We start from the raw sequence: 27,017 nt of genomic DNA on the forward strand, positions 1-27,017 counted from the left end.
CATGGAATGAGGAAACTCTGGGTCAGAGATTTCAGTGTCCTTGGAACAGCAGCATCAGAAGCTGTACACGTGTGAGAAGACCTGGTTGGCAAGAGGCAGGAAGGGAGAGGAAACTGCAGGCAAGGTGCCCAAAACTGCTCCAGCCACGGGAAATCAAAGCCACTGTAAGCACTCACTCCTGGAACATGTGAGCACTGGGAAGGGCTCTTCATGGAAAGGCAGGATCTCACCAGAAGAAAGGAGTTACAGGTAGCTGCTGCAGTAATTACAGAACAGCTCAGATAATCCTATCTTACAGGGATGAGTGTCTAGAGCCACCTCACAATCAGCAGATAACCATTTGACCTTGAAGGACAAAGTACAACTGGAAGGAGACAGATTCTGAATTTCCAGTCACAGACTCTCCTGATAGTGTCTAGTGGGATTCCGTCTATTGAACACTGATATTACCTGAGGCACCACCCCAATCAGGTAAAAAGCCCCTCATCACTCTGCAGGATGGCTCTTAAGCCCTTTTGTATCACAGTGTGAGAGAAGGAGAAGGAAAGGAAGCACTAGCATGTGTAACTTGTGGCAATTACCTTCCACGGTTTGGATCCCATAAAAGAATCATGCTTACTCTGATATTTCCCCTGGCTGTGTTAACTGGCTGTCCATCTCTTAACCAGGTTATGGAAGGGCTGGGGATGCCACTGGCTATGCACTGCAGCATCACAGGCTTGTGGAGCACAACTGCCCTCTCGGAAGGCCCAGACGATTTAATGGTTGGAGGAACTGAAAAAAACACCAGAAACAAAAACGATGCCACATTTAAACATGTACATTTCAATATACAAAATGTATATTGATACAAAAGCAGTATCCCAGAGCTAAGCGCAGCTTTACTTCTACTTCCAGATCTAGTGGAAGGTGTCCCTGGCTATGGCTGGTGTCCAACCCAAACCATTCTATGATCCTATTTCATCTAATCTCCTCTCCAGTTTTCCAACCTGCTAATGCAAATAAACAATTACAGAAAGTTTGAGCACCCTCTTGCCAGCAATTTGAAATAAAAGCAGTCTGCTGCTTCCCACCCACCTTGAGTAACCTACCATGCACTGTAATATCAAATTCCTTTTCATGTTCTCCTGCCTTGTTTGCAGCCACACATTTATAGCGGCCACTATCTGACACTTGAGCTTGAGAGACAACAAGTTTCTGTCCATTTAATAAGACCTTGTGTCCAGCCTCCTGTCCAACTGGTTGACCATCTTTGAACCATCTACCAAAAAGAAAGTTCCATTTCAGTTATCAGTTAAAGTAATATCAACAACAATCTTAAAACATGCACAATTCTCTTAAACAGAATGCCTCACTACCTCTGTTTACATTTCTAGTGAAGTCTGGAAGTGTCAGACTGTATTCCCCTTGTGTGAGTGCCATGGATTGAAGGGCTTATCAGAAGGGAGTATACACACACAGACATATATATACACATTAAAGACAGAAGGGTGAGAGCAGATACAACCAGAGGCAGAGAGAAGCCACCAAAGCAAAAGCAATCATGGGTGTTAGAAGAAAAGGGCACATTAAGTTGCATTAGCCAAGGACTAAAAAGTTTTGTCTGATCTTGTTTTCTATCCTAATCTCCAGGACATGGATACTAGCACAACAACTCATACTACTTTAAAATGAAACCCTGATGTTGCCAGGTGAGTGCCTGATGGTGCTATCAGTTGAGCCAGGAGTTTGCCCTTTACTCATTAACCACCACTAATTAACACAGATGGCTCATATAGCTCACCTAACCAACCTGCAGATTTATTTGTATTCTTTCTACTGTCATACCAGTGGCCCTTACGTGATAGTTGGTGAAGGTGTCCCTCTTGCTGAACAATCCAGCTCCAAAGGGCTATGGAGAACCACAATGTAGTCCAAGATCTCATCCCCACCTTCCACAAATGGTGGCACTGTAAGAGAGAAAAATCCACCAACAGAAACATTTACACATCAGAATTGTCAAAAAAGTCTCTCTCAAACAGCACTGTTAAACACACACTGACTCATTATGAACCACTGTTCCTTTCTGAAGAGAAACATCTGCCCAGTGACATTCTGTGGCTCCAAATCACTACTCTCACTTTTTTACTGTTTCTTGTTTGGTTAGGTTTTCCAGACTCTGTCAGAACAACCTTGTGAATGGGTGGGAAGAGAGGGGCATTTTAGCACCCTCTGTAAGCAGAAAGAGAAAATAAAGGTACAGAGGATCCTCTTCCAGGTCCTCTTCACCCTGTCCAATCCTCTCTGGGAAGGAAGCACTGGCACACATCTCCTCCACTATCAAGACTAGTGACATTTACCTGCAGAAGCAGAAGGGATGCTCTGCATCTGCATTCAGTATTATGCTCAAGTGAGCAAAACGTAAAAATCAGCTCCTTACAGTTGTCTTCCATGTCAGGCAAAGACCTCAAGACATTCAGAAATGACTACTGAAATACAGTGTGGTAATGGATTCAAGGGATACAGAAGAAAAAGTATTTTTTTCAGTATAAGGTTCAAAACTTGCACAACACAAATTCAGAGAAAGATGTCCTCTCCCAGAGGCAACTATTAAGAGATATTTTTAATGATTTTAATCACTTCTGTGATTTTTTTCTCTGAAGACAAGAAGCATTTTAGAGGTTACTGAGAATAATATTTGCCTACCAAATGCACTGGAAAAATTCTTCAAGAACTAACATGAAAGTATAAGTCTTCAACCGTCCTGTAGCCCTGGAAAGAAAAGTTGTGCATTGCCCAGGTTCAGCTAGATACAGAGCATGACTAACTGATCTTAATATATTAATACCAACGAAAATAAAACCATAGGTTTTATGGAACTTTTCCATCTTAGATTTATGGGAACCTGATAAGTCTGCAGCTCACACACCTAAGATTTCAACGTCATACTTGATTTCTTGTTCTCCAGCTATGCTTGTGGCCACACACCAGTACTGGCCCTGGTCAGCCTCGACGGCATTCAGGATTTCCAGCTGCTTCCCCCCAGCCAGGATACGGAGCTTGTCACTTGCTTTCACAGGAACTCTATCTTTTAACCAGGTCAGAAGAGGGGGAGGGTTGCCAGCAGCCTTACATTCCAGTGTCAGGGAATTCCCAGCAATCACCTGCCTGCTCTGGGCTGTGTCAGCATCACCCTCGATTACTGGAGGAACTGCAGAAACGAAGAAATATATTGCAAACCATTAATTCTGTAGCCAGAAAATGCATTAAGAGAAAATACATTTTCTCTTAATGTGGTTTGTTACACCCACTCTGGCTCCATCTGCCATCATGTCATGCACAGTTTCATGTGAGAATTTACTGCTGGGACAAGGCAAAGCAGAGAAGTCAAATGATGCAGTTCAAAATTGACAAGCTCTATAAAACAGAGGATATGTAAGTACCTTGAGAGGGAAGAACTAGACAAGGACTTAAAGGAGTACACTAAAGATCCCACCCAGAGTGTTCTTTCAAGAAAGTATTGTTTAGCATGCAGATGTGAGATAGAGAATGAATATACATGGAAAAGAAGTATCTGTATAGAAGAAAGCATGATACCAAGGCCAGTGAAGGGAGGGCAGGGTTAGATGAGATATTGGAAAGAAATTGATCCCTGTGAGGGTGGTGAGGCCCTGGCACAGGGTGCCCAGAGAAGCTGTGGCTGCCCCTGGATCCCTGGAAGTGTCCAAGGCCAGGCTGGATGGGCCGTGAAGCAAATCTGGGATAGTGGAAGGTGTACCTCGCCCATGGCAAGGGTGGGACTGAATGGGCTTTAAGATCCTGTCCCTAAACTAGGACAGGTCTCTTTCAACCCACAGCATTTTATGATTCCATGAAGCTGCTGGAGAGTCCCATAAAGCAGAGGGTCTAAATCCCGCTCTACATAGCCCTGTCAACAGAGGCCAGAATTTAATCACAGCCACTGCCAGGCTGCAGAGGCTGAAAATCTCTTCCACAGCTGTTCTGAAGAAGCAGTAAGGTAGTCCAGGAGCTGTCCCTCACCATAGACATCCACATGGAACAGCTTCTCTGCAGCCCCTGCAGTGCTGCTGACACGACATGAATACCGGGCAGAGTCTGACACCTGTGCCCGAGGAATCTGCAGGAACTGCCCTCTGTCCACGTACAGAGCCTGGGGGCTGGAAATCACACGCTGTCCATCCTTGTACCAGGTGATGGTGGGCACAGGGATTCCCTTGGTTTCACATTCCAGATTTATCTGGTTGTTGAGGAGCACCGATACCTCTGTGGTAATGTTTCCCCCTTTAATACTAGGGGGAACTAGTTCAAAAGACAAAACAACAATATTAAAGCCTTAGACTACAAATATGTGCAGATTTAAATAACACATTAGAATGCTGTAAAAATAAAATATCTTCATCAGCCTTCCTGTTGTGTTTTGTTTGGGTCTTTGCCCAGTAGACTTCATCTATCACCTCAACAGTCCTTCAAGGTGCACAGGGTGGAAAGCATGAACATAACAAAAAGGCCACCAGTCTCCAACATGTGCCAGATTGGGAGAGCTGGGCCTCCATGCCTCCTGCAATGCACCTGGGCAGCCCTCTTCCCTGTCTTCAAAGAAAGAGCAATTCCTGGATGCCTTTGGAGAATCCGGCAAGATCCCAGCATCCTCCCAGCAAGGATGCTGCTATTGAAAATACCAAACACACCCAAGAGCCTCCACAACAGTAGTGGTTACTGCTCCATGCTCCAAACTTCTGAGGATGAAGTCAGTTACTTTCAGACTAAGCATGAGCTTAACAGTCTTGCTTTATGCACCTATTTTTGAAGCTTTTTGGCCCATAGTCATTCCCCTTGGTCTCTAGGCAGCAGGACTCGGATTTTTCTAGCAAACAAGCTTTTGTGTAAATCAGCCAATATAAAGAGTCCGTAAATCTCTAAAGAAGCAATAAAAACACAGCGCAATTGGCAATGACTAAATTTATGGCTGCTGAAAGGACCAGACACATCTGGCAGACACATGACTCCTCTGCTGCCAAACATACTCAGTACATTCACAGATTCCTCTGACTTCCATAGTGGTCACTGAAAATACCACCGCAGAAACGTGAAGCAAAGTGTCTGTGAACACACGGACTCCCACCTGAGATAGGTCCCGCAGTTATCAAACCACAATGAAATATTTACTAATTAAACATTTTTTTATCAAAAATCCCAAATCCACTGAATGAGTTGAAACATACCCACCCAAAGGCAACTGCACTTCTCTACCAGAGATGAGGAACGGTTTTAATATGGTGTTTTGGGAAAATATCAAAGCCAAAAGCAGGACTACACAGCTAAAACAAAGTAAGAACTAGCAAGAATTAGCATTGAGGTTCCATTCTTACTCTGTGGGCTTCTATTTATCCACAAAGGACTAAAGAGAAATAAAAAAGTAAAGAAGTTCTATTCTGCTGTCACAAACTCATCTTTCCTGAAGAACCTGAAATAGATCTACTCATCTGTGAGGATTTTATCTGAGGGGAAAGGGTAGAAGCTGTTTTATTCCTCTAATCTCAGAACAGCCACAATCCCCTGCAAACCTCTGAGCATTCTCTTTGTTCCTGAGAGAAAAAGGTATCACCACAGCAGCCACATTCCTGTGCCCGTGGGTGCTCTGTGCTTCACAAATGACCCAGATGAAGGAAATAATGCACATTAAGTTCACAGAATCACACACAATGTTCAGGAACAAATTCATAGCAAGGGAGGACTTGAGACCTAACAAAGCTCTACCCATCACACTCCAGGCACAAGAATTTCTGAGTCTCATGAAGCATAGGGTGTATCCTGGCACCAGCATAAGAAAAATAAGACCAAATGTTTATTAAAATTTACTCCTCCTTGAGACAGATCAAAACAATAAACACAATGTGATAATAAAAATTCAGTTGAAACTAACAGCAGAATTTGAAAACACCCTTCAACATTTTTTGTTTTCACTAATTAGAAAAAGAAGCATATAAACATTTCAAGGTGTTTTTCCAAGCCTGTGAAGGCTACATCCATACTTAACTTCATACAAACAAATACTCAAAACGGTCATTTTGTGAACACATGATTATTAAATTAAGTTTACACACAATTTTTTTAGTATCAGAGACTTAATTTGCATTTGCCTGAGCATCTCCATTCAAAAAGAAACTTTAAGAGTAAAACAAGAGGATCTCCTGGGATTAGGCGTTCCATAAACTTACCGTGGACAATGAGCCTGACCTCCTTCACTTGTTTGCCAGCAGTGTTGGTGGCACTGCACTGGTAACGACCCTTGTCAACCCTGCGAGCACTCTTGATGCGGAGAACTTGGTCCCTGTCCAGGAGCTCAATATTTGGATCACCCAAAAACAAGGGTCTGAAACAGAGTGCATTTTGCTTCACAGAATTCTGCCCCTAGCCTTTCAATATTAATTTAAACTGACAGTAAGAAGAAGAGATTCTTTGGTAGCAGTAATTGTACCACCTGAGAGTGCCATTCAGCACTAAATTAACAGCATTAATCACAAGAACCACCATGTAGTGACAAGCTATTATGATTAACTCTACTCCTAACATCTAAAAGAAATCAAACCACAGAAAGTACTTTTCTCAGACCTCCAGGATGCCACCATCAAAGCCAGAGTCGCACACCTGACCTTAGCTCCTTTTCCTAATTCATTCAGTCATGCCAGGCCTTTGCTGATAACAAAATGTCAGCTACTACACAGGAACAACATATCCATAGTAAAGAATAAGGAACTGTCACAGCAGAGTATCTGTGAGTCCTGACCAATGCCTAAAACTAAACTACATTGTTAAACACCAAAAACAGCCAGTCAGATTCTCAGCTAATATTTAAGAATTCTTCCGGTGTGATGAGATGAGATGAGGAATGGAAATCATGCAGGCTATAAACATTTACAAACCTTCACTATATATACGTATATATAATTTTCAAACATTCAATGTATATATGCAGAACTGCACAAGACACTAGCCAGCAAACATCTGACATGAATTCTGTCTACCAGTGAAAAAAATCATCTCAGCTAAACAACTACGTTTTAACTAATGATGTGTGTAAAATAATCCAGGTAGAATAACTCCCAGAATAAACTCAAAGAAATGGTTCTGCTTATCTTGCTTCATCTCCCTCCAAAAACCCAAAAATCTGCTCTGCAAGTGACAATAATGGGTGAGTTCAGAAAGAAAAGTGGGATGCTAAGTTCTGATTAAATAATTTACCACCTTACACCACCCCAAATTCTGTAAGTTAACACTAAGTAGTTAAATACTGCACATCCTTCCCCTGTGCTCTAGGGGAAGAAGAGCCTGACATAAACCACAGAAGCTGCAATATACTCACTTGCCATCCTTGAACCAGTGAATGTCAGGAACAGGGAAGCCTTTGGCTCTGCATTCCAGAGTGATTTCCTGGTTGAGGATGACTGCCACTTCAGCAGGGGTATCAGCATCTATTATGCTCGGTGGAACTTTAAAAAGACAAACATTAAGGAATGACTGGTATTTAACCAGGGAAGCTTTGCCCTGTGATGGAAGGGAATACAACAGTGGATCTTACTACTCTTTTGAAACACCTTTAGTGTTCACTGCAGAGGGAATTCTGCTGATCACAACAGCCTACCTATCGTGACAAGCACTTTCCCATTTGCACAGGTGAACTGTACCTGGCAACACCCCTACGTCACATTGCACCCCCACAAAACAAAGCACCAAAGCCCAGAAATCAAAAGCAACATTTTGTCTGTGTTGCTACAAAGGAATGGCAAAGTATAAGCGCTCAGTGCTTCAGCATCCAATAATTCATGGGCAGTGAAGAATCTATTTATAATGAGTTGACATTTATTGGCTTCTTAAATATCAACTGTTTTTCCGATCACCAACTAAAACCGAAACCAAACAAAAATTAACCCCAAACTAACCAAGTATATGGAGGTTAAACAGCTTCTCAGAACTTCCTGCTACATTTATGGCTTTGCATGAATACTGTCCTGCATCCTCAGTAGTAGCTTTCAGGAGCTTCAGTATCTTCCCGTTGTGCAAAATCTGGAGACCACTGCTTTCCACAACCTTAGAGGAACCCGAGACATTAGCCTTATGTGATCCAAGCTACAGCAGCCAAGTATCACAGCTGGATTTTTATAAGAAAATGGCAGTTTCAATGGAAGGATAATCTGTTTTCCCTTTCAGTTTCAGCACTAATCTCCTGCCTTGCTGCAATGTATTCAATATGGTTTGTAGCTCAGCCTAGGGGAGGGAGTGGGGAAACTCCAGTCAGCAGTAATGGGCAGTCCCAGGAGTGCATAAAGGGACCTCATCTCATCTTAAACTATGACTTATCAGTTACAAGTGGAAACAGAGGACTCAAGGATAATCCTGAGGAATTCAATTCACCTCCAAAAGTTCTTATTTCTCCATCTATAGAATGAAAAAAATGGCAATATTGGTCCCCTCTGCATGGATTGGCCTCTACAATACTGGGGGATTGCCAAGGAAAATTGCTAAGGGAATACTGAAAATCACGAGTTTACATTTGACTTACAGAATTAATAAATGAGCCGTACTTAGCTGCCTTTTTGTGGAAGTGTTCTTAAAGCACTTAAATATACATAAAGGCATTTATCTCTATTTATTTTGAATGAATTCTCATACCAAGCCCTCAAAAGTCCACAGTTATATTAATCCCACATACCTGGATATCATCCTTATACCAGGAGATGACTGGAAAGGGGTTTCCAGTTACTTCACAGAAGAGACTTACAGGGTGATGAACAACCACAGATGTATTTGTCACCTTATCTTGATCTCTAATTTCAGGAGGAACTGCAAGAAAGCTCAACATTATGATTTAAGTCTTCCTATTCCAGTAATTTCCCCTTTCCTCCTTTCCATCCAGTCAAGGACCACTATAAATCAAAATTTTCAAACCTTTCTCATTCCCTTCCCACCATTTCCATTTGTCTTTAGGGTCTGGACATCTCTCCCTGCATCATTTCTAATCTTCACTGAAAACAGTCTTCTTTTGCTCAATAAGAAACTTCCAGGGAAATTCACTCAAACACAAGGACTATCAACATTTTAAGAGAATAACCTTAAAATTAATGTGAAATTTAATCTTGAAATCTAGTGTTATTTAGCATATGAAGGAAGCCTATTCCAGCGTCATCTTTGTCTTCACAGGTTCAATTGTGCCCAAGAACCCCATCTATAATTTGTGCTACTATGAATGCAGAGAGAATGGCCTTAAATAGTGGATTAGGAAAATTCCAACCCCACTGAGGAGCCCTACTGGCACAAAATGGAATTCCTGCTCTTCTCAAAACAAGGATATAATCCTGCTCAGACATTAGAGCTAACTGTCATGGGAAGTGAACAAGGTTGGAATAAAAGCAGTCTGTAGGGTTCCTATTTCCTTACTAGGATTCTGGAAGAATATCAACAACTAGAAATCTCCTAGTCTGTGTTCATTCTGGTAACTCTCCTCTCATTTGAAATGCAGACCTAACCTTCAGTCTGTAACTTCTACAGTACAAAGCTTCACTTGTTATTAATATTAAAATTTTCAAGTATAACTGGAGTTTCTGCCAATAAGATGTACCTGGATTCTTGAGCAAAACAAAGATGGTTTGTGCATAAAGTCATGGAGAACAGAAAAAACAAAGAAAAATAAAAACTACAGAGAGTGTCAGAAAAATAGAAGTACTTAGATTTTATAATTTAATAACACAAGGGCAGATTTGGGCCATGGAATTTGCAAGAAGAAAACAGAAGATACACTTCCAAGCCAGCACCCCAAGGGCTGTATGCATTATTTACCATGGACTTTCAGGCTGTATCTCCTCTGTACGCTCCCAGCCTCATTGGCTGCCAAACAGACGTAGTCCCCACTGTCTGAGGGTATGAGGGCAGCTATGACCAGGAGGGTCCCATCCTCCAGCACAGAGAGCCCTGGCTCAGCCCCGGTCAGCTCCCGCCCATTCCGCAGCCATTTGATGGCAGGCTTGGGAATACCTGTAAGGAAAAGGTGAAACAGCCACAAATGCTTCACTCAGAGCAAGATTGATTCAAATAACTCCTGCTGCTTGCTGGAAGTCTTGCTGGAAAGACAACACACAGGGAGACCAGGAGCTTCCAAGAGGAAGCCCCAGCTGTTACAGTACATTTTTAACATTAAAAATCTTCATCCTAAACATTGTAAAATCCTTGTTGGCTAGCAATGACTTTCCACAGGTCTTTCAAACACAGTAGTTATTTAAATTACTGTTAAGTTTGAATTTTTCCATATAAAGCATACATGGAAAATTCTGGGTGGATTGGACATTTTTACAAGAGCATTGTAATTTCCCATGGTCAGCAGAAAAAGGTTCTTTTGTCACTATAGGGGGTAACAAAGACACTCACCTTTCGCAGGGCACGGGAACACAATGCGCTCATTGGCCACTCTTTCTTGGAAGGGGCTGTTGAATGGAGGATCCAGGTCCTCAATAGTGGGAGGCTCTGAAAGAAAGTTAGACCCAAAAAACTGCTTGATCTCTGCTCCAAATATAAAAATACAGTTTGATAATACATAACACTAAATCTCTCTCATTCACACAAGGTCACATTCCAATAATCCTCTTTACATTGACTGGAATAGGTATTACACAAGTAATTTCCATTTCAGTGGAATATTTAGGAAGCGAGCAGTCCAAGAGGCTTTCAAACTTGACAGAAAATAGTTCTCTTTAAATCTTGCTATATTTATTTTTAAGGCAATGTTTGTGCACAATCTGAAAAATATTATTTTAACTGTTTTTTCCCCACAGCACATATTTTAGTGCTACTGCCATCCTTTGTTCTCCAAGTCTCATTTTAAACTCCTGTGCAGACTGAGACTATATGAAGAATATTCTTTATAATTAAATAAATTTACTGAGAGTTCTTGGTTGTCTGTAGGAAGCATTTCTCAGCCTGTCTAATCCAAAGGGATCAGAAGGTTACCTTTAGACTATTGCAAAGAAACAGCTCCTGCTTAGCTTAAGTCAGTCATGCTCCACTGACATCTGTCAGCCCCTCAGGTGAGGAGTTACGCCACGTTTATAAACTGGCACATTGACCACTTACCCTTTCACCATTTCAACATAATTTTTTAATTTAAATAGAGCGAGAGAGTGTGTGCACACTTAGTTTTTTTTAAATTTCTGCAACCTCTCCAAAGACCACTTGCTCATTCTAATTCTCCTCAATTACCATCAGAACATAACATCTAAACCAGATGTGGCTTTTGCATCACATAAAAGTGGACTAGAGAAAGCCCTGCCCTGCAAGGCCCCACCCCACGCCACTGGCAGGGAATCCCTGCCAGCCCAGGCCAGGGCAGGAGCGTGGCCCTAAACAAGTACCTTGCACTTGTACTGTGATCTCCACTGTGTCACTGCCTGCAATGTTGGTGGCCACACAGGTGTAGATGCCAGCATCAGGGAGCTGGATACTGTTGATGCCCAGAGCTCCATCCGAGCTCTGCACGAACTTCCCCCCGTCTGTGGGCACGGCACTTGTGCCTCGGAACCAAGAGACCAATGGGGCAGGGACACCCTGGGCACTGCAGGGAAGCTCCACTCGCTGTCCAGCCAGCACTTTCAGAACTTGAGGCCCACGATGGATCCTTGGAGGAACTGAGGAAGACAAGTTTAAGAAACAACATACAGAATCATTCTTAAGGCTGGGAGAGCTGGGGGTGGTCAGCCTGTTGAAGAGAAAGTTCCAGGGAGACCACAGAGCCCCTTCCAATGCTTAAAGGGGCTCCAGAAGAGCTGGAGAGGGACTTGGGACAAGGGATGGAGGGACAGAACAAGGGGGAACTATTTTAAAGTAAGAGAGCAGAGATTCAGACCATGTGTAAGGAAGACATTTTTTATGGTGAGGGTAGGGAGGCCCTGGCATAGAGTGCTCAGAGAAGCTGCTGCTGCTCCTGGATCCCTGGAAGGTCCATGGCCAGGTTGGACAGGGCTTAGGGCACCCTGGGATAGTGTGAGATGTCCCTGCCCATGGAAGGGGGTGGCACTGGGTGATCCTTAAAAGTCCACTTCAACTCGAACCATTTTATGATCCTATGAAATTCTTTCCTATTTCTATAATTTTAGAAAATGTTCCTTATTTACTGAAATCAAATGCCCTCAGGTGACTACAAAAGCAGCCCTGCATAGAATTCTGTTCTCAGAATAGGATGGGAGATACCCTGATGCTGAATTTATTTGAACAAGCCACATTACACAACTCCCACGAGCACTGTCATATTCTGAGCACACTGGAAGTGCTGTGGGTACTGGCTCCTCATAACACAAAACAACTCAAAAGCTTCTGTGATAGAGAATCACATTTTCCTCCTGGCACTTTAATTTCCTTTCCCTAATCCCTGATCTTTGTACATTTCCAAACACAAGTTCAGACAAGGGAGATAAAATATGACTGGAAGTGATTTCACTGGTCCTATAGAAAAATATAAACCCACTGTAAGTCTTTTGCCACAATATTTCTTTTTCCTCTAAGGATCACTGACAATAAAAAGACTAAAAAAAATGCCTGAAACAATAACAAGACATTATTCCAGACTTAACAGTGTGTGACTGTTTAAGAGACAGTGGTTGGGCCCCAACATGCAGGGACAGCAGGAGAGAGACAAAGGAGCAACATGAGATAAAGGTAAGGAAAGGGAGAGGGACACAGGTTCTGGCTGGAGCCACTGGACACCTTTACACATATCTATGTATTTGTGGGTGCTTATACAATATTTCCTTTCCACAAAATCAATAACTCGCATATGAAGATAATACAACCTGAAAGAAAAACAGCTGAGAGGATTTAATGTCAATAGGAAAAAACTTTGAAAATCTCTTAGAGATGCTCAGTTCCATGTGGAAACTTGCAGATGATGAACCCTGGAGTTCCAACCCACCATGTACACTGAGCTTCACTGACTGAGTCACGTTCCCAGCAATGTTTGTGGCAACACAGATATACATTCCACTGTCTGCAACTTGGGTCTCGCTGATCTTCATTGACCCTGAGGGGAGGAAAGTGTGTCTGGAAAAAGAAGAAGCAGATAAACCATATAAACATGTATGGAAAGGTGAATGACTCTCCTTACACACTGCTAATGATTGCTATGAGCTAAAATAACATCGCTCTGACCATATTACACAATTATGACTTACATTTACTCATTTTTTTTCTAACTCTTTATGGAGTCCCTATATTCAGAATACACAATAAATACCTAAAATTTAAGATCCAAATTACAAAATATGCTTCTAGCTATTTATAGGACTTATCAAAATGTGATAGAGGCAAAGAAATGGAGCTCTTCACTCTCTTGTGAAATTTTTTTCCTCAGCTCAGATCAGCAGGGTTAAAAAATTAAAAGTTTTATTACTGCTTCATCCTGGCAAAAAATGATATTACATTGATTCAAGATGGAAGACAGGATTTTGATCCAAAACAGTTCTGGTGTTTACAGGAATTGCCATTATTTCGCAGTAAATAATTAACTACACAGCATTAAGTTCTCCCACACTTCTGGTCACAGATCTGTAACACCAACAGCAGCTTTGGCCAGCTAAGCCAAAATCTTCTGTAGGAGTCAAAAGTAATAGGGACAGGGAAAATAAATGAGGAGGGAATAAAAAATGACAGCTAAGGATTGATGAGAAGAAATTCAAGCCTGGCACTCAAGGTAACATCCCGAATTGGTGGGATCATCTGTCTGCCTTCCTGTGGCACTAATTAGGACAATGTTATCATAAGGACATAGATGGTAAATTTGGGGATTACAATGGCTGGAGAGATGAATAGAAGGAAAGTGAAATGTATTTTCAAATAAATATTTTCAAAGCATAAAATCTGTCTGATGCTACAATTCCTCCTCCACTGCCTGTATCTTTCCCAACTTTTTGTCACTTTTTTATAAGCCCAAAAGACAAATTTCTGAGGCAACTTCTCCTCCTTGATTTTGTCCAGTAATTACATTTGCTTTCTGATAGAAGTTCCCTCATATTTGATTGCCCTCTCCCTTTATTTACTGTTCATATTTCTAAAAAATCTTTGGGTGGTCTCAAAGAGTTCTGTTTGGACTAATCTATAACTTTTGCTGACATCTATAAATAATTTTATGGAATGGAGTGAGCTGGACTTCTGTTTCTCTGGACAACATGGATCTCACCACAACAGGCATGAGCAAGTACCCTAATTTATCAGTGTCTCCTGAGGTAAAATAAGAACAAGCGAGAGACCAAGAATGCAGATTTGTTAGTGCATGCAACATGTTCACAGGACACAGCAGAAAATCCCCCGTGGGATCTCCAGTACAGTTCTTCAGCTCAGATGCTGGCTGATTCTGTCCATGGAATGACTGGGAGACACCAGCAAGCAGAGTCTGCCTTTGGCCAGCCTTGACATTCTCTGTTTTATGGACACAGGTGGTGCCTGGCCCTTCTGAGGGACCCTGAGGAGCAGAAAGCAGCAGCATAGCCTGTGACAGTACCTGACACTCCAATGGGGAGCATCCAAGGAATAGTCCCTTCATCCAGCTCATCTCCCCTCTTGCTCTGGGCCACATTAAATAATAAGGGAGAACTCCAGCACTGTCCAACACACCCCCAGCTCTTCATTCTCTAAGGCTGTCAGCTCAACATTTTACAAGTATTTAACTCTGCTTTCACATGTTCAAAAGTCTCTGGTGAGTTTTTGGATCCAAAACACAGCAAGCAACATGCCCTTGTCAGCACATCCAAACATTTATCATCATCATCTGTATCCTACTGGCAGCCCAGGCTTCATGTAAATCACAGACGGTGCTCCCCTGAGCATAAATGCAAAGTACGTAAGAAAAAGAACACAGTTTTTAAACAATTATAATCATGCACAGATGATGTGGGTCTCTGGGCACCACTACAGTACAAATACTCAGGATCTCTTTCCTCCTAGCCTCCTGAGACTGGATATAAGCACATGCTGGAATAGGAGCTGTGCAACCATATAGAGGCTTAGCAGGCTTGGGAAAGAGAGTTTCAAGACCCAGTACAACAGGTCAGGCAGAACAAAGCAACACCCCTTCTGAGTGGTCCTGTGGCAATCAGAAATCACACATCCTTCCAAAATCCCGACAGTTTAGAGGCAATTTCACTTTTCTTTTGTTTTCATCAAACATTGTTACCTTGGAGAGAATGGAGATATGAGCTGTGTTTCTTTGGCCCAGGTAATTATGGGAGGTGGCAAGCTCCTCACTTCACATGGAAGTGTGACATCTTCCCCTGCAACTACTGAGACCTCTATGGGTTTATCATGTGTATTTCCTTGCTGGTCTCCAGGCCTGGTCACTCTAGGTTTCACTATAACATGGAACATGTTAAGAAGCTACAATGAATATACATATTTGTACAAAATATAACACCATACAGCATTTCTTTTTTTCAGGTATTAAACATTACAATCCTGTTCTAATGACCTGGCTACAATAGAGATAAACCACTGCTGTGCTTATGTACAGTGCCTGTAGCTCAGACATGTATTGATGCCCATATGGAACACCACAAATGCCAGAAAGCCTGGACTACCCATTCAAAAATATGGATGCGACAGATGGCTGTAATTCCTGCACGTGCTGAGCTCTCTATTCCATAGGTAGTTAGCAACAACTCCCTGTACTGTTACACTATAACCCCAGTAACTCCAAGCCATAAAAACCTTGCAAAGCACACCTGCACCTGAACCAAATTTTAGTAACATTGGATTGATGATGACAGGAAAGCTTGGGACTGGTGAGATTAAGGGATCTTCATTCTTCTCGCAGCAGGAAATTCTACCCCCGTACAGATGCTTCCTATCCACTTCCATAAAGCTGAAATTATGCTCAGCCCAAGGTCCATGAACTTGAGCTAAGAGGAATAAGGAGGCTTTAAGGGAATTACAATGGCTGAAGGACAAGCCTTTTGGGATCAGCCATGTATGAAATTGCCTGGTTTGGGGATCCCAAAGCACTAACTAGAGAAGAATTCCCATCCCATGTGCCTTGGGTATGTCTAGTCCCAGTGCACTGGATGGGTGACAGGGACACTGCAGCTGAGCTGAGGTGACACTCACCATAGACAGTCAGCTGCACCTTCCTGGTGGCATAGCCAGCAGCATTGGTGGCAGTGCACACATATTCCCCACTCTCTTCTCCCCCTGGGGATACCACGTACAGGCTTCCATCTGACCCTGCCGAGAACCTCATGTTGCTGGGAAGGATTACCTCTCCTTTCTGTGGAAAGAGAAATTATAAAAGTCCAAAGTGCCAATATTTTCCAAAATAAAGCAAATTACAATTATGTAATTCAATAAAATCTGCTTTTATTTTTTCAAGGCTGAGATGGACAAAATAATTCATATTAGCTAAGAAACTTGTCCCTAAAATTCCATTTATACAAACTAATTAACTACAATTAACTTTTCACAATCCTTGAGTATCATTTTGGAGGCAGTTATGAGAACAGAAGCACCAGGATTCTTATGAAGAAAATTTTCTGCATTTTACAGATGCAAGTCTTAAAAGAAAACTAAAAAAATAATAGTCAAGAAATAAAATCAAAATTTCAACTGAATTAATTTGACATTGATTTCTGATGTAAAAATGAATCTTCTCCACATTATACTAACTTCTTAGTCATCTGCCTCCTCATCTGTAGTTGAATAAGTGGTAAAATAAAGAAAAATAAATCCTTCCATGTTCTCTCCCCTACCAAACCAATAGTTAACCATGCTCCTTCTTTGAAACAAAGCTGTTCCCAAGTTCCTAATCACTTACACCTGCACACCTTCAGAGGCCCAAAAGTGCCTTTGTAGCACATCATGTGAGCTGTATCATACCCCAAATAACTGTTATTACCAGAAACTATCCTGTTCAAAGAGGGAAAAAAACCCAACAAAACTGGCTTTAAGACCAATTCCCTCAAAGGCTGAGGTCCTCCTCAGTGTACATCTTGTCAAGGCCATGACTGAATCATGTGTTAACCCCATGATGCCATTCCTCCAGGAAAAAAGTCAGAGCTCCCCAAGAAAAATGAACTCTCTGTCTGTGGCAGGCTGCCTAAACACAAATTATCAACAGGATAATTATCACAACAGGAACAAGAACAATTTCTGAAGTGTAAAACCCATAAAGATACAGAGATAACCTAAATCCTGCCGAAGAATAGAACACTGAGCTGTGGCAGGACCACAGCCAAAAGTTCTGCTCTAAGAAACAAAAGCAATTCTGAACAGAGATTTCCAGGTGCCTCCCAACTGGAATTTTGGGCCATGTTCTTTGAATATAGTTTTTATGACAAGTAAATTACATGTTCAACCCATTTTTCAGCATGAACAGCTCAAAGGTGAGAGATTACCTTGGACCAAACAATGGATGGCTTGGGAACTCCACTTGCTTTGCAGGGCAGCGTCACTGGGATTCCTTCAATGGTGCTGAATATCTGCTGTCCGTGCTGAATGACAGGCAGGACTACAGACATGCAAATATTAAAGACATGCAGAACCCATTTCAACATGGCACAACTATTAGAATAAAATCCTTATATTCAATTACTACTTCCTACAGGCAAGGAGGATTTGGGACCTTCCAGCCTCTTCTTCAACCCTAACATGGACAAGGAGCCACCTTCCAGCCTTTCAGGACAGAATAAATCCCTCTTCATTACAGAGCCTGTCAGCCATAGGGTTATCACTGCATTATGTACACACAGTTTTAAACTAACTACCGGTATTTCACTTTTGACTTTGAAAGGCTTTGTCACATTATCCTCCTACTACGTTTTAGGATTTGCTTCTCAAAATCAGTAACAGGAGACAACAAAAACGTGAATGGCCTCACTCAGTTGAGCTGCCTTTGAATTAACAGAAAAATAAGCTAAGATTTAAGAGTACAATACCAAAACCAAGATATTTCTAAACACGTACAAAGATATTCCTTTTTGTTCTCAAGCTTTGAAACATTCAAAAAAACTAGTGTTGACATGGAAGATCTTATGGGTACTTGCCTGTACTAAAGGTTTATAGTCATTCTTTATATAAAAGGTTTCTGCATCTTCAGTGAAGCTTAAAATTAATCTCCCATGATTCATTTAACATGTGAGAAAATTTAACATGTGAAAAATCATTAAGTGATTGTGGCCTCACAGAGTTAACACAAATATACTCAGCTGAAACACAGATGGGTTACCAGAGTGCTAACACTTTGTTTTACTGTCAGTTCAGTTTTTGCTGTTTTAATTAAAGAGAAAAAATAAGGGGGAGGAGAACAGGGATGACACCATAAACAACAAAGGATGACTTTTACCAAACTCATAATTCATTTTCTTTTATTCTAATTTTCCCATGAGCTGTGCTTCCTTACCCCAGTTACTTCTCATGGTTTTCCAACAAACTCCCACTTGCACCTGTTTGTTAATTAAACCAGATGACGACTGCACAGCCCAGCCTTTAAATGAGGATCTTTTATGAACACAACATAGTTTTATTTGATATTACTTGAAAAACAGTCTTGATCGCTCAGTTCTTCCCTGCGCAGTGGATCCAATTTCCCCCTGCGTTACTTTACACAGTAACATCATGACAGAAGAGGTAATGCAGGAAGTTGGTGTAAGTAAGTGCAGCAAAGCAGTGAAAGGTGCTGTGGTCAGTGCTGCCCTTCCCTTGTCCCTGAGAACAAAGGGCAGCCCTGTTGCTCACCGAACACGTGGACAGTGGTGGTGCTGTTGCTGGTGCCCGCCACGCTGCTGGCCATGCAGGTGTAATCGCCCCCGTCCTGCAGCCGAACCCGCTCCAGGTGCAGGCTCCCATCGCTGCGCACACTCACATACGGATTGGGAACCAGCTGCCAAAGGAGAGACGGAACTTTTCACTGGGAAAACACTCCTTGTCAATACTCATTTTCGGATGCAGTGTGGCCTCACTTGACTATGTCATGTTGTTAAAAATTATGTGTTCCTGGAGATTTTTACTAGAGCATTTCCTACTTTCCATCTTTCATACAAATGTGATTTTTCTTGAGAGTTTCAGTAGCACCTCGTGTTTACTACTGGAGTGAGAGTAAGAACTGCAAGAGACACTCTGTTCTGCCACAGCACATCCTGTGTTGCCACTCCTGCTTTTAATGAAGTAAACCCAAATTCAGCTCAATTATTTCACTGTATTTTTACTGGTTATTCCAGTAATTGATAAGTACAATGACTTGTTCTTCTTCCACAAGCAGACTATTTTCCTTTACAGTTATCAAAGCTTTCTAACTTCCATAACCATCAAACAAATCAGCTCTGAAGCAAACCATTGTGAAAGAGAATTGTAACTTTCACCAAGGAGTAACCCTTGAAGAGTTATATATCCTACAGCAACATCAAACACCCTGAGCTTGGCAGCACAGTCCTCCCTCATAAAGGGTTGTTAGAAAAAAAATCTGTTCCAGTCACACTCAGAAGCAGCTGAATTCCTCTCTAAATATAACTTGCTCCAACACTTTCCTTGGAGCACAGCTTTTCCCAGCAGTTTACAATGCCAGGAAACCAGCACTACTAGAGAAAGGAATTAGCAACTCAACAAGGAGGATCCTGCCAGTATTTCTCACAGAGCTTACAGCCTGTGCTCCTTGCACAGCCTAAGAAAAAGCCAGTGATTTCCAGAGACAAATAAACTGAGCAGAAAACCTGAACAGGGGTCAGGTAGTATGAGGTTCTGCTTAGTGAAAATGAATTAGGCATTTTGATACAGTATTTTAATTCTAGTTGTGCAGAAAGGGTTTTAGGGAGAAATTAGCAACAAAGATAAAAAGCAGCTTCATAGGGTAAGTCATTTTAGTATTAAAGAACTGAAGTTTCATTCACAAAAACCAACCTAAGTGTGGTGTCTACAGCACCTTTCTAGAACCTTTGAGTGGTTTGGAGTGGAAGGGACCATAAATTTTTGTCTCCAGGAAGTATAAACTGGCATGTTATACATGGTATGCTCTCAAGTGAGAAAGAAAACACACTAATTCATGCCCTGAGTAGAGCACCACCAGGAAAGGAGAATATGGAATAGGGATACTGCTATTTACCTCAGCACATCAGCAACAGGAAAAGTCAAGACATTACAACATCCTAAATCTACAGAAATTTTCTGGTACCTTTATTTAAAAAAAACCCCACTTCTGTCATTCTAGTAGTTATATTCCACTAACATTTCTATGTTCAGAGTCCAAGGCTGAAGTTCACGAGCTACAAAAATGCATAAAACTCGTTTGAAAGTAAGCAAAATAGAAGATAAAAGAATAATTCACAAATACTTTGGTTCCAAGTTCTTTTCTAGACCTCCACATCCCCCACTGCCATCTCCTATTCCTTCATCTGTACTTCAGGGTCATAAATTCCATGGCATAGGCAGTGATCACATTAACTTTGGTAAATTAAACCAAGCTGTTATCATGCCTTGAGATGTCAGTTGTAGCTTTCCTCTGCCAATAAATCTCACAGGAAACAAAGTAGTCTTACCACCACATTGTTTTTAATCCATCTCCTCTCTGGAATGGGGTTCCCAGCAAGCAGAACACAAGGCAAAGTGAGCTGCTGGCCCTCAATGACATTGGCTGTGGCCGGGCTTGCTCCAATCAGAGGAGTGACTTGAGCAAAAGGAAGAGCAAGAAGAAATTACTAGGAATTTTTATATACACATGTAAATTACTAAATTAAATAAGTATTAAATTGAAGACATGAAAAAAAGAGAAACAAATGTAGGGGTGGGGTAGCACAGAAGTGATAGGAAGCTAGGGAAATATAAAAACACTGATCCTTAGCCTAAGGAATTGCAGAAGATGGAATAATCTGTCCAGCTGAAACTGGATCCAATCAAAGGTTTCCCTGGGAATTCGTGTTTCCCTGGCACCAAGTTGATTTATTTTTCCTTACTTGGGCAAAATACTGAAGAACAGAAGTAGTGGGTTTGGGGAAGCCAAAGGTAAGTTGTAATTATCAATGGGCATAAAATTGTGAAGGATAAGAAGAGAGGTCACAGCCTAGCAGAAAATCTGCACTGTCTGTGAAAAGCCAACAGCAAACATGCCTGGGCACATGGCTGAGAAATTAAATTAAGTACTGAGGATTAAATAATACTTTTAAACAGGTAAAAACCATGTCTATCAAACACTACCAGCATTAATGGCTCTTGCAATGAGTTTGAAGTTAACAAATTGTTTCTTTGATGGCAGAGAGACTCTGTTCTTATCCTCATACAAATGTACACATTCCATTGCATTATTCTTCTTTTTATTGCCAGATATCAAACTGAGATAACAACCAAGCCTCTAACAGCATGGATATGTGAAAGAGAGTACAACTGTATGGGATATTAGGACGGAATTGTTCCCTGTCCGGGTGGGGAGGCCCTGGCACAGAGTGCCCAGAGAAGCTGCGGCTATCCCTGGATCCCTGGAAGTGTTCAAGGCCAGATTGGATGGGGCTTGGAGCAACCTGGGATAGTAGAAGGTGTCCCTGCCCATGGCAGGGGGTAGGATTGGATGGGCTTTAAGGTCCCTTCCAATCCAAACCATTGTGGGATTTTGTGGTCAAGGCAAGACATTCATTGTCTTCTTGGATCACCAAGATTCCTTCCCACCTATCTCAACACTGACCCAACCATGTTCATTGCTGCCTTTTTTCTTTGTTTTATTAGATTAATTAAATGGCAGGAACTCCATCATTAGCATTCATCATTATGGTGATTTTTCAGATTTTTTTCATTCTGCAATAAATTTACTTAGGAATAAGGAAAAAAAACATAGGATAAATCACTTCTTTAAGGTCCAAACTAAAAGTGCAGGTGAAACTAATTCCAGTTAGTGAACCAGTCAAAAAAATATCCTAACAAACTAAATCCACTGAACTCAATTACAATGTTCCATGTAAATGTTTTCTAATTCAGTTTGTATGGATGGCACAAATACAGCACACAGATAGGTCAGGATATATGGACATAACCCCCAGGCATCCTGTTTGCTGCCCAAACACCAGCAGCTCCTACTGCCATGCACTGCTCTTACCCAGTCCTGTCACTGTGACTGTGGCTGGCCGGGACTGAATCCTTCCAAACTGGTTCTCAGCTTCACAGATATAAGTCCCTTCATCACTGACCCACAGATCTACAGGGGGAAAAAAGAGCTGACTGCATCATCTGAAATGATGCAGAATGAACAGTCTTCCCCCCCCACCCCACACATGGACAACCATGTCCTTGTCTCTCCCACCTTCAAACACTCAGTTTCAAACCAAGCATTCTTTCCATCAGTCACCAAGTACAGAAGCAATGAAAATATAGAAAGGAATTAAATGCTAATTAAGAAAACAGATTAATATTACTTAGCATAGGAGTGATTGAAATACTCAAAAATAATCAAAATCACAAAGCCACTTGCAAAGTTTTTGATTATTACCCAAATTAGGACAGATTTAAAACAGAGTTTAGAACCAATTTTCTACAAAAAAAAACCAAACCAAAACAAACAAAAAAAACCCCCACCCACAAAAATGCCCAACAAAACAAAACAAACCCCACCAAAAAAGAAAATTCATGGCTTCTCAGGATCAGAGACCATAGCCCACATTTATTTTAACAAAGATATAATAATTTGCACGAAGAAGAGTGAAGCCAATGACCAAACACAATTGAATTCACAAGTTCACAGCAAAATGAACTGCATGTCAAACAGCAATAATGTCACAGCATCACAAATACAATCTGTGATAAAAATCAGTCTTTTTACATAGTTAATTTAATAAAGTCATGTAGCAAGTTAAATCCCTTGCAATGTCTTAGTTCCTCGTGGAATTCTGCTCTTTTAAGGTTGAGTCTACCTACTCTGGATGGCCAGTGCGCCTGTCCTGAGCTGGCTGCTGGAGCTGAGTGTGAAGGGCCGGGAGAAGAGGGGAGCCCCATCCAGCCTCCTCCACGTGACCCTGGGCTCAGGGTAGCCCTGCACATAGCACAGAAGCGTCACATTGGAGCCCAGATCTGCGGATTCATCACCTGGCTCCTGTGTGAAAACAGGGGGAGCTGGGGAGAGAGCACACGCAGAAAGTGAGCATTGTAACACAACAATCCCATTCTCTAACACCACCAGTGATCTCAATTTACATCCCACTGTGCACAGGTTTTCTTCTAACATTCCCAACTCTAGAAGCACCTTAAGTATCAGCGTTGCTAAATCCCTTGTCTTCTGCAAACAGTGCCATTCATTCAGAAAGCAGACGTGCCAGACAGGAACATTTAACAGGATGCATTGTGTCAGACCACAGGCAGATGGAAAAAATTAGGAAATGAAGAGAGGAAGGGCTAAATTACAATAATCTCACATAGTAATTCCAGTTTGTGTAATTAATTCTCTATCTGAGAATTTTGTAAGGTTGAGGTTTGAACAGCTTCCTCCTCCTGTGCCTCTCTTTCTCCCCCATAGCTTTTATGCTTCAAAAAAGAAGAAAGACCAGGCTGGAAACAGATGGGCTTTAAGGTCCCTTCCAATGCAAACCATTCTGTGATTCCAAGCTGGAGTCCAAATAGGACAAGAAAAACTGCTTAGCCAACACCACCAGAAGGTGTTCCCAGCACACACAGAGATCTGTAAGAAAGGTCTGGGGAGCCAAGGCACCACTCCATGACCAGTATAGAAACTGCAGTCTGAATGTGCCCCATGCAGGTTTTAACTACTTACAGCCAACATCCAGAGTTATCTTGCCAGCAGCCCTCCCTGCCTCATTGGTGGCCACACACGTGTAGTCACCAGCATCCAGGTCTTGTGTTTCCTGGATCTTCAAAAGACCCCGGTGAATATCAATAATGAGAAATGCTGATGCCCTCAACTCCAAGTCACCTAAGTCCAGATAGAAAAAGGCAATGTGTTTATATCAAATATATACCTATATTTATCAAAATTATCCAAATAAAACAATGTTCAAGTTTGAGTTAGTTCATAACACAGCTGTAGGAATTCAGCAGATGAGAACTCCGACTCCCACTCAACTGAGAGGAAAAGTTTATTACTACATTAAATACATCCTTTTTTATTTATTGGTTCCACAAGGCAAACACAAACCTAAGTACCTCTGGGCAGAGATCAGCATTAGGACAGTGTGTCAGGCTGTATTTCTCCTTCACTAATTAGAGGCTACACAAAAACATAACAATAAAGGCTACAGAAAAATATTTTGTGGTTGTTGTAGCATAAAGCTAAACATTTTCTGAAAGAATGAACCTTACTTAAGCAGGCAGGAGGCTCATCTTTGTTTTACTATTATTAACTATGCTACAGTGTGCAAATTCACCACATTTAAATAGAAGCAGGAATGTATGTGCTAAAGGTCAATGTCATTTCTTCTAGATTTAAAGAATTTCACACGTCACTGGTTGAATACAACATAATGGTCTTTAGAGAAATGCAGTCACTTCCAGATCACTGTTCTAAATATTGCTGCTAAATAAATGACTCAATCACCAAGCAATGAGCACACCTTTAAACCACTTCACTTGGGGGGGTGGGATTCCAGTTGTTTTACACTCCATAACAGTTGTGGCTCCAAGACCAACCAGAATTTCACTCTGAACTACGGTCAATGTTGGGCCCTCTAAAAAGAAACAAGACAAGAAAAAATTAGCTCTTCACCCAAAGTATAGGTAATTTTTAAGATATAAACCATGAAAAACTCTAATTTTCTATTGTTATATGGAAGAATGTTAGCATTAAGAGGCAAACAGACTTGAAAGTGAAAGATAAACACTGGGAAACAAGGAAAAGTAAAGTCTGGTCCAGAGCACTTGAATCATATGCAGACTGTACAGGAAATATAAGGAAAAAAATCAGAAAAGTTTAAGCATGCAGAAAGTACAAACATGAAGAGTCATTCTCCTCCTCCAGCCACATGTTGGTCATAGAACAGTTTAATACTCTGCTATCAATATTTTAACACAGTATTTTGATACAGAAACATGATTTCTTTTACAAAGACTCTCTCAGGTTACCCAGTCCATCCCATAGAAAAACCCTATTCTAGGGATTTTTTTAACCTAAAAAGCTTTCTTTTTAGAAAGAGCATCAAGCTCCAAATACTACCTAACAATACTACTTAGGTTTGAACAGAAAACAAAAGGGACATTTGTGAGCTGTTCAACATGTTTTCTGAAGTTTTTGAAATTTCTCCCAGCATGTTCTACAGGGCTCTACTAATTTTAACAATTCCTCCTCCCTGATGATGAATTAGTTTGTTTTGTAAAATTTTACTACATTGTGTTTCTCACTTACCAATGTATGTGAGGGTGGATGTCTGTTTCTCTGTCCCAGCTGAGTTACTTGCCAAACAACCATAAATACCTGCATCTCCAGGAATTGCCTTTCTTATGATTAAGGTACCTTCTGGGGTCATTCTGTACCTGGGAACACAGAGGGGACCAAGCAAAATTATTAGAAAGAACAATGGTTATATCCACACTCCAAGCAGCCACAGCAGCATGAGCAGATGGTCTATAAATAGGTGTTTCTGAGTTCTTTTTCTTCATGATAAACACTATTAGTACTACTATATCAAGCACTACATTTTGTGAAAAGTACATAAATTAATCTTGTAAAAAAAAAACAGAAGAAGAGAACTAAAGTGTTCCTCTGTTAGAGATGAAGTAATTGTAATTAAAGAGTAATCAAAGTAAAAATTGAGGTGCTATTTATAAAACTCACAGACTTCTGTTGAAGTAGTGGAATATTTTGGCATTACTCAAAACTTCATTCTCACATATGATATTAAAATAAATGGAGACAACTTCAAGTCCCACCTGCTGGAGCCAATGATAAACATATCGTTGAGTGTCCACACAACTGTTGGCTTTGGGTAACCTGTGGCAGAACACCTGATGGACACTTCAGAACCTTCTGTAAAAGTCTGGTTCTTGGGTGAAATGACAACCCTTGGTGGTTCTACCAAAAGAAATGAAAAACAGCAATTTAAAACATCTTGTTAGAAAACACAGGACTTCATTCCCATTTTCAAATAGCTCCATGGTGAGAAAGCAACCCAATGAAGGTCAGAGTACACTTGCTTCCACTGGCATTGTCAATCAAAGTCATAAACCAAACCACCCTTGTAAAAGGCATTAGGTCAGAATTCAGGTATTGGCCTTCCTGAGATGGGAGTTTAAAAAGCAGCAACAGAGCTAATTTTGACAAACACCAGATAATAAGCAATGTGTCCCTGCCCATGGCAGGGGTCAGAACAAAAAGAGCTTTAAGCTTTTTTTTTGTGTGTGTTCCCTTTGAACACACACAATTCTGTGATTCTATGAAATTTATTCGGACTACTGGACACTAAAGCCCACAAACCTTCAGGTGGGTCAATTGTCAGAATGTAACCTGAGGGATAAGAATGAACGCCACAATATATGTGCAGATGTACAAGTGGAAGTGGACCTCCAGTGTTAACAATTGTAAAGGATGTTATGGATTTCAGGGTGTTTTCACTAGAAAAACAATTTGCAAACTCAGTAGAATTAATTCATTTTTAACTCAGAAAGGCTGTGGACTCCCCATCCCTGGAAGTGTCCAAGGCCAGCTTGGACAGAGCCTGGAGCAACCTGGGATAGTGGAAAGTGTCCCTGCCCAGGGCAGAGGATGGCACTGAATGGGCTTTAAGGTGTTTCCAGCACAAACCATTCCGTGATTCCATAATCCTTAGATTTCCTCAGTAAAAAATTATCAAAGCAGTTCACTTGGGCAACAGACACTTTCTATGGTGTGTCTGACTTTGTCTCACAGTGGCAAGAAGATCCACACCCATGGATAAAAAGTTAGTTGAGATATGAAACTAGCTGCTATAAAATAAGTAATACCAATCTTCAGGTTTCAGGCTTTTTGCTCACCACTCTCTACTGATGTGAATTCCTGGACAAACTACCACGCAAAAGCCTAAGCCCAACTCTTCTGTTCATGG

At 41.3% G+C, this 27,017-nt stretch overlaps 1 protein-coding gene across 2 annotated transcripts in view; it reads right to left on the minus strand.

Annotated features, from left to right (window-relative positions):
* HMCN1 (hemicentin 1) overlaps positions 1-27,017 on the minus strand; it is a 177,761-nt gene that overhangs the window by 78,287 nt on the left and 72,457 nt on the right. For both annotated transcript variants that reach the window (XM_015636090.3, XM_015636087.3), the window contains exons 12-35: positions 25,867-26,008; positions 25,343-25,470; positions 24,555-24,668; positions 23,759-23,917; positions 22,909-23,103; positions 22,094-22,192; positions 20,550-20,677; positions 18,757-18,901; positions 17,418-17,530; positions 16,135-16,294; positions 15,209-15,383; positions 12,953-13,080; positions 11,400-11,672; positions 10,420-10,515; positions 9,835-10,029; positions 8,711-8,841; positions 7,941-8,088; positions 7,364-7,490; positions 6,219-6,373; positions 4,021-4,299; positions 2,909-3,190; positions 1,841-1,949; positions 1,092-1,261; positions 620-774 (exon numbers count right to left, since the gene is read on the minus strand). In XM_015636090.3, the coding sequence (XP_015491576.1) occupies positions 620-774; positions 1,092-1,261; positions 1,841-1,949; positions 2,909-3,190; positions 4,021-4,299; positions 6,219-6,373; positions 7,364-7,490; positions 7,941-8,088; positions 8,711-8,841; positions 9,835-10,029; positions 10,420-10,515; positions 11,400-11,672; positions 12,953-13,080; positions 15,209-15,383; positions 16,135-16,294; positions 17,418-17,530; positions 18,757-18,901; positions 20,550-20,677; positions 22,094-22,192; positions 22,909-23,103; positions 23,759-23,917; positions 24,555-24,668; positions 25,343-25,470; positions 25,867-26,008 (3,806 nt within the window). The remainder of the gene's footprint in view (positions 1-619; positions 775-1,091; positions 1,262-1,840; positions 1,950-2,908; positions 3,191-4,020; positions 4,300-6,218; positions 6,374-7,363; positions 7,491-7,940; positions 8,089-8,710; positions 8,842-9,834; positions 10,030-10,419; positions 10,516-11,399; positions 11,673-12,952; positions 13,081-15,208; positions 15,384-16,134; positions 16,295-17,417; positions 17,531-18,756; positions 18,902-20,549; positions 20,678-22,093; positions 22,193-22,908; positions 23,104-23,758; positions 23,918-24,554; positions 24,669-25,342; positions 25,471-25,866; positions 26,009-27,017) is intronic.

This window comes from Parus major, chromosome 8 (assembly GCF_001522545.3).
Source record: "Parus major isolate Abel chromosome 8, Parus_major1.1, whole genome shotgun sequence".
NCBI classification, from domain to species: Eukaryota; Metazoa; Chordata; class Aves; order Passeriformes; family Paridae; genus Parus; species Parus major.